This window comes from Sinocyclocheilus rhinocerous, unplaced genomic scaffold (genome assembly GCF_001515625.1).
Source record: "Sinocyclocheilus rhinocerous isolate Xijiao unplaced genomic scaffold, SAMN03320098_v1.1 scaffold1012, whole genome shotgun sequence".
Classification (NCBI taxonomy): domain Eukaryota; kingdom Metazoa; phylum Chordata; class Actinopteri; order Cypriniformes; family Cyprinidae; genus Sinocyclocheilus; species Sinocyclocheilus rhinocerous.
The window spans coordinates 76,786-85,417 of NW_015640039.1; the positions used below are offsets into that span (position 1 = coordinate 76,786).

Sequence of the window (8,632 nt, forward strand, 5' to 3'; positions counted from 1 at the left end):
TATATATATATAATTATTATTATTATTATATATTTTTAATTTTTTTGTGGAAATGTTTACTAAAACTAAAATGTTTAATTTAAATGTTTAATTTAAAAATATCATTAAGTTGCACCACATGACATTTTGTGGCCTAAACTAATTTTTCCTTATAAAATTGTCAAATTATTTGACATTTTAAGAGTCTTCTTTTAAATAATTTTGTATGAATAATAATTAAATAATTTCTCTGCAAATTAATCTGAAACTGAAATTTAAAAATATGCTCATCGTAGAAGATGTGTATAAAAGGCATTGCATGTATTTTTAATGTATTTTTGAATAAATTAATGAACCAAAAAATAGCATCACTAAACTGAGATTCATTTCTGATCTATCTGCTTACAAAGCCGGTTGTGTATCTCTGTGTTTAGTCCAGCCTCTTGCGCTCCTGCTGTCCATTATGTTGTGTGACACGCTGGCAGAGGCTTGATTGATGGCAGGTAGATGCCACTCACTGGGCACAGGCTGCTTTTCTGGTTGCTTTGTTCCTGTTGTCTTCTTGGGTCAGGCTCTGGACGATAAGAACCAGATGCAGACCCTGGCCCTGTCCCATTTCAGGCCCTCAGACTGGACTCGGATGAGTTGAGTGTCAACTGGATTATGTTCCCGGTGAAAAGTGGTCCGGCCAGACTTTAATTATGCAGGAAGTGGACTGTCCTATTCTTTCTGCTTCACACCGCAGGCTCATATCATGATGGAGAGACCTTGTGTTGCTACAAAGGGTGTTTTATGCACCTGTTGAATAAATTCAAGGCATTTGTGGTAATGTAAGACAGAGATAATACCTATAATATATAATTTGACAAACTGACATTAGCCAGTCATTAAATGGGTATAAAATAAAATATCATCAGAAGTTTATTTAAAACTCAATGTAGTGACACAAGTATGGGATATTTTTTGCATTAATCGACAAATATGACAATATTAGTACAAAAGTCTTGATGTTTGTTTGTGTTGATGATTGATTCATCAGAGGAACATTTCCATTTTCCATTTGAAGTTTCTAAGTTAAGTTTAGTTTAGTTTTTCCCCTTCTTCTATATAACCATAATATGTCTTTTCTATCACCCAATTTGAAATTTTATTTTATTTTATTTTATTTTATTTTATTTTATTTATTATTTGTTCCTCTACAAATCGAAACATTTCTTACTATTATCTATGTTAATTACAGTTGTGCTGCTTAATATTTTTGAAACCGTGATTATTTTTTTCCCAGGATTATTTAATGAAAAGAAATAAATATTTTGTAGCGATATAAATGTCTTTAATGTCACTTTAACGTGCATCCTTGCTCAATAAAATAATTAATTTCTTTAAAAAAATAAATAAAAAATAAATCTTACTGACCCCAAACTTTTGAATAGTAGTGAAGAAATGTTACAAATTGTCATTATGATTGGAACAGAAATATATTCTTTAATGAAAATAATGCAAAACATTTCATGGTGAGGTCAGAAATATTCATTGCCAGTAAATGTTTTCAATAAACCTGCGACTGGACCCTAATTTGACAGAACAGCAAAGTGACAGACATTAAATGAACTCAGTAAGAGCTTTGTCATCATCCATTTATCCTCCATCTCACCCTGCATTCATTGACACCGTGTGTCTGCTATTTTCTGCTATTTTCTCTCCATCAGTCGGTCTGGTTCAGCATCTGTCTATTCTCGCACTCTTTTCTGGGTAATTATATAAACTGGCAAACCTGTGGTGTGGTGGTTTGGCGCTCCGGCATGTCCTCGGGTGAGAAGCCGCTAATGATTGAGCCCCACTGGGACACTGCTCTGTAGGTCACCGGCAGGTGCCAATGGCTCTGTCATTACCTCTCGCTGGCAGCTTATGGAGAGGACCATCAAATGATCCATTTGCTTTTTGGCCCAGGAAAGAGAGAGATAGGGAGACTCAGGATGGAGAGCTCCCGCGGGTGCATTCACACGGTGAGAGACACTCCGTTATCGATCTGCTCTCCTGTACTGACAGTCGTGTGACTGTGCGCGGCAGCGGGGAGGAAGAGAAGAGAGGAGCGACTCTGAGTGAGTTAGACTGTAGTCCAGCACACAATGCTCTTTTCTCACTCTTGTTTGGAAAGCGGGCTGGAAACCGAGTGCCTTGAGCTAGTTTACTTCAAGTGTGGTTGTCATGTTAGAGCAAAATTTAGGTTATATGAATAATCATACCATTTAGTATGTTTTTAAAGACATTTGGTTTACAAGGACACAGGAAGACGTGCCCTCATAAACCATGTTCACCTACAGTGAAAAAAGGTACAAAAGCTGTCACTGGGGCAGTACCTACTCAAAAAGTCACTTTAGGTACTGATGCGTACCTTTAAGGAACCAGTATGGAGCCTTTAGGTACAAAGATTTATCTTTTGAATTTTTCCTATCCATATGTATGTTAATGTTTTTGTTAGTGCTGTCAAACAATTAATCGCAATTCATGGCATCCAAAATAAATGTTTGCATAATATATGTGTGTGTACTGTGTATAATATATGTGTGTGTACTGTGTATATTTATTATGTGTCTATAAATACACACACATATACAGCATATATTTTGAAAATATTTACATGTATATATTTATATTCATATTCATATATATATATATATATATATATATATACTGTGTGTACATTAATGAGGAAAAAAAATTAACTTAAATGATTTTAGCAAATGGCTGCAATATAACAAAGAGTGAAAAATTTAAGGGGGTCTGAATACTTTCCGTACCCACTGTATATATATAGTATATACACAGTACACACTCATATACTATGTAAACAAAAACTTGTATTTTGGATGCCATTAATCACAATTAGAAAGAAGACTCTTATGCTCATCAAGGCTGCATTTATTTGATCTAAAATACAATAAAAATAATAGTACTGTGTAACATTATTACAGTTTAAAATAAATGTTTTCTGTTTTAATATATTGTAATATATATATTTATACATAATGCAAAATGTTATTTATTACTTTGATGCAAAGCTGAATTATCAGCAGCCATTACTTCAGTCTTTAGTATTATGATACTTTAATAATATTTTTAATAAATCATTATATTATATTATATTATATTATATTATATTATATTATATTATATTAATTGGAATTTACAACCCCTTTTCAGTTCTGGTGTCTGTAGATCATGTGCCGCCCCCTCTGTTGCACATCAACACCTCTACAGATCAATACAAAAAAACACACTCTGACATTAAATTCACACTCTGCCTTCGCATGCCCTTTAGAAAGGCTTCTGTAGTCTTATCTGAGACACATGATGAGTTTTTAATATCTGCGAGTGAATAGTTTTGCTTCAGCTATAAATAACAATGCCGATAGTACACAAAGGATTAAACGACCCTTTCCGTTTCTGATCAATGCTTTTGTGCTGGGTAATAGCTTTATTTTAGACAGCACTAGAAATCTTCTTCTCCTTGAGGAAAACACAGTGTGGCATAATAAACTTTTCCTAACGTGGTTACAAATCAAAATTCTGTCATTATCTACTCACTCGCATGTCATTCCAAACTCGCATCAGTTTTTTTTTTTTTTGGTGGAACAGAAATAGTCATTTAGCAGAATGTCCAGGCTGCTTATTTCCATACATTAAAACATAAATTTTTCCCACAAAACATCAAAGTTTACATCTCACAATTTAGATTTTTTTTTTTTTTAGAATCGTAAGTTATCTCGCAATTGTGCAATTTACATTCTCACATCTCACAGTTGTAATTTTTTTATTTTCCCTCATAATTCTAAGTTTATATCTCAAAATAATTCTGACTGTTTACACATCAGAATCCTGAGTTTGCAGATTCTCAATTCTGCGAGAAAATTGAGAGTGACAAAATGGTGACATAAAGTTCCCACGTAATCTTTCCTGGCCTCTCTGTCTACAGTTGTAATCTAGAGCATATTGGTAAAAACAGAAAGCGTTTGATCTATTATTCATGTTGCTCTTTTAAGTTTGTATGTATATGCTTGTAAAGCAAGTACCAAGCTAAAAATATAAGTAAACACAAATGTTTCCCAGAATCATTGCACATTTATTGCCACACTCGGTGATTGTAAATTGGTTATCACATTATTAACCATGCAGTTCTCTCTTTAAAAATACTCATATGCCCTTCAGAAGCTGCTTGTTGCCACAAATATTTTTTGCTGGAAACCCAGTGTAATAATTTCAAAAGTCATATTTTTTTTTACAGTATACAACCTCTTTCACCTCCAGTGGTCAGACTGAACTCAAACGTCCTCTTTGCTTGTACCTTGTGACCTTTCTGCATGAGATTGGCCCTTTATCCCTGCTCTCTGGCAGCTGTAAACACATTTTCTCTTAGCTGCATTACCCAGCGCCCTTTGCTTGTGCCCACGTCCCGACCTTCTCTCTGCTCCCTTGCCGTTACATCCCTCATTTGTCTCTCTTCCCAGGTGGTTGTTCACACCAGAGCAGGTGAGCGGCTGTACCGAATCTCACCTTGGGCAAAGTATGTGACCAGACATGAGAAGTCCGTCATCTATGATTGGGTACATTGGGACCCTCCTCAACCTTACGTTGTAAGTGATTATTTCCCCCCAGCCACAACCTTTTATTTTGTAGTGAACTATAATGGGTCCTCAACATTTTAACACTTGTGTTTGTACATGTAATGAATTCTTAATTTAGATGACCATGTAAGTGAGAATAGTATGGAAGTTTATTTCTGCCACTTTATAAAAATGTAAAAAAGGTTATTGTGACTTTTTATCTCACAATTCTGACTTTTTTCTAAGAATTGCGAATTTATGTCCCAAAGTTATAACTTCAGAATTCATAAAATCAGAATTCTGAGTTTATGTCTTGCAATTCTAACTTTACTTTAATCAGAATTCTGAGTTTACATCCTGCAATTCTACTTTTTTTTTTTAGCAGAATTCTAAGTTTACATCTTGCAATTCTGGCCTTTTTCTTAGAATTCTAAGTTTACATCCCACAATAAATTTTTTTTAAGCAGAATTCTAAGTTTACATTTTGGCATTCTTCTCTGAATTTTGAGTTTACGTCTCACAATTCTGACTTTTTTCTTGGTATTGAGTTTACCTCTCGCAATTCAGAATTTTTTTTTTTTTTGTAATTCTGAGTTTACATCTTGCAATTCTGAATTTTTTTTGTAATTCTGAGTTTACATCTTGCAATTTTGAATTTTTCTTGTAATTCTGAGTTTACATCTTGCAATTCTGCATTTTTCTTGTAATTCTGAGTTTACATCTTGCAATTCTGAAATTTTCTTGTAATTCTGAGTTTACATCTTGCAATTCTGAATTTTCTTGTAATTCTGAGATTACATCTCACAATTCTGAATTGTTCTTGTAATTCTGAGTTTACATCTTGCAAATCTGAATTTTTCTTGTAATTCTGAGTTTACATCTTGCAATTCTGAATTTTTTTTGTAATTCTGAGTTTACATCTTGCAATTCTGCATTTTGTCTTGTAATTCTGAGTTTACATCTTGCAATTCTGCATTTTTCTTGTAATTATAAGTTTATGTCTGGCAATTCTGACTTTTTTCTTGTAATTCTGAGTTTACATTCTGGAATTCTAACTTTTTTTTTTTTTAAGCAAAATTCTAAGATTTTTACATCTTGCAATTCTGGCATTTTTCTCTGAATTTTGAGTTTACTGTACATCTTGCTATTCTGACTTTTTTTTTTCTTGGTATTCTGAGTTTACATCTTGCATTTCTGAATTGTAAACTTACATATTTCCATATCCCAAAGAGTGAGATAATTGTGAGATAAAAATACGCAATAACCTTTCTTTAAATATATTTTTTATTCCATGGCAGAAATTCGCTTTCATATAACAGTACTCTAGTTAGGGCATGTGGGTGTACTGTATATTCCCTATTAATTAAAGTTTCCAAGCAAAGCAAACTGTTTCTGAAAACGGGAGGATGAAGAAAACGTCTTTATGAATACAACATGAGCTATTTCATTGCTTTCTACTTTGAGTAATTTTGCTTTAATGTCATGTCAAGCCTGTGAACATAATCTCCTCAGACTATGAATTATATATGCCCGTTAATGTCCTCCAGTCATGAAATTCGCTACTGTCAGCTCTGTTCAGCGGCTCCATCTTATCTTCAGTTGTATTGGCATGTACTGTGATGTTAAATTTGGATGAAGAATTATTCCAGAGATATTTCCCTGCTGTTTCTGTGCCAGCACAAGCACCCTCGTCCACAGAAGCCCAGGAGCTTACGGATATACGAGTCCCACGTTGGCATTGCTTCTCCGGAGGGCAAAGTGGCATCCTACAGCAACTTTACACACAACGTGCTGCCTAGGATCAAAGATCTTGGTAAGAGACTGCGTCGTTAACACAAAATGTTGGTATAATTAGAATTTATGCTTAATAGACTTTGGTTCAAAGTGGTTTTATCATGACTAGTTTAAAAAAACAGCCATATTTTTTTTGTTTTGTTTTGTGTTGTGATGCTTTGTTTGCATTGGTTTTAAATTTTTGTTTTGTTTTGATTCGTTTGCCTTATATTAAACAGTTACATGTCATTGAAGCAAATTGCTTTATCTACACATGGATGTGGGTTTTATTAAAAACAGATTTTATTTTATTTTATTTTATTTTATTTTATTACTTTGTGTTGTGCTGTTTTTTTGTTTGCATTGGTTTTATGTTGGTTTTATTTTTTTGCGTTGCTTTACAGTAATTATTTTCTTTGTCAGCAAGGTTTTATTCAAACAAATTACTATAGCCGTCCTTTTTTTTTTTTTTTTTTTTTTAAACACTTTTTTTTTTTTTTTTTTTTTTTTTTTTTTTGGTTTTTTTTTTTTTAGTACTGGCCTTCAGAAGCTACATAAGATATTTGCAAGTTTCCCAGAAGACAAAATAAGTACAATTTATACCGATCATCCTGCTTATGGACCCATTTCGTTCTCATAGTTGGGTAAACATTCATAGTGTTGAACAGAAACTACAACAAATCATTTTTCATCGTGTCCCCGTTTACCTCTTTATTTTATTGCTTTATTTAGTTTGATGGTATTTTCATTTTGTTTGCCTTGGTTTTATGTTGGTTCCTTTTTTTTTCTTTGACAGTTTTACAAACGCTTTAAACATTTTTTTTTAAACAAATTACTTTAACCGCGCATGAGTGTGTCCTTTGACCGATTCAACATTGATGTTTTTTCTCTGTGGCCTTTTGAAACAAAATGTTTAAACAGTTTCTGAAAAAATTTTTAAACAGAATTTGGCACAAGTTTTAATACTCTTTCTTTCTTCAAATCATTATTTTAGCTAAACTTTTCAAATGAAAATACATTATAGACGGTGAAGATAATTACTACATAATGCTATGCTCTTAGAGAGATACTTTCATTTTTCTCTGCTAACAAAAACACAACGGGCTTCATCACTAAAGCACTTTATTCTTTTTGATGCATTACAGAGAAGTACTATGGTACTACTATGGTAGAGTATTACCATGTTTTTGGAGATATACCATGACAGTACCATGATGTTGGAGTATTATTAAGGTATCGTGCCAAATTAATATTTTGGTCATTTTGTACAATAGTATATATCAAAGTATTACCATCCAGTACATCACTGTATGATGGCACCATCACAGGACATTTTTATAAGGATACAAGCATTATTTTTAGCCTGGAGAGAGGTTATGTTCTACCTGCCAACATTCCTCCTTCATCACAAAGTATCTGAGCTGCAGTGGTGCTTAACCTGACAGACATGCCGCATTGATGATGAGCCACTGGCCTTGGTGCCAATGTTCTGGGGAGGCTGCTCTCTCAACCAAGCCCCTTTCTGCAGGTCAACACCCTGTTTACAGGCTTTAGCCGCCATGTGGAGTGTTCATTAGTGCTGTCGTGGATGAGGGCTGGAGAGAGGTGTGTTTGAGTGTGCCGATGTGTTTTGGAGATGCAGGGGGTATTTTCAAGTATTTACCAGGCACAGACGACGAGGTTTAGAAGCCTGTGGATTAGAGATTGGGGTGATGTGACAGTTAGAGAGATAGTTCGCCAAATTTGAAAATTCTTAATTTCGTCTGTGGAACATAAAAGATGAATTTAAAAAAAAAAAATGTCCTGGTCACTTTTTCTATTTAAGGAATGTGAATGGGGACACTCGCTCTCAGATACCAAAATTACAAAACATATGCAATAAATGCATTATAATGTGATTATATTCAAAGCCATATAATAGCTTTATGTGATAAACAAATGGGAACTTGTATTGGTCTGTTTGTGACCGAGGTAAGATACAGTTCACAAAACCATTCTAAACCAGACTGATCTGGTTTTTGAGTTCTTGAGTCAAAGCATTTAACAACTCACTGGAGAGGATAAACATGAGTGAATAATGACTTCAATTCAGGACGTTCTTCTACTATGACTGCTAATTGCATGGAAAAGGGCAACCAGCACATTATTTAGCATTTCTCCTTTAGTGTATCACTCAAAAACAAAGACGAACAGGTTTGGAGTGAAATGAGAGTAAATGATAACATATATATATATATATATATATATATATATATGTGTGTGTGTGTGTGTGTTAT

General features: G+C 33.7%; 1 protein-coding gene across 1 annotated transcript in view; it reads left to right on the forward strand.

The window, feature by feature from the left end:
• Positions 1–8,632, forward strand: part of LOC107752276 (1,4-alpha-glucan-branching enzyme-like) — a 192,494-nt gene that overhangs the window by 43,905 nt on the left and 139,957 nt on the right. Inside the window, exons 4-5 of the mRNA XM_016568208.1 lie at positions 4,488–4,613; positions 6,261–6,396. Of these exons, the coding sequence (XP_016423694.1) occupies positions 4,488–4,613; positions 6,261–6,396 (262 nt within the window). The remainder of the gene's footprint in view (positions 1–4,487; positions 4,614–6,260; positions 6,397–8,632) is intronic.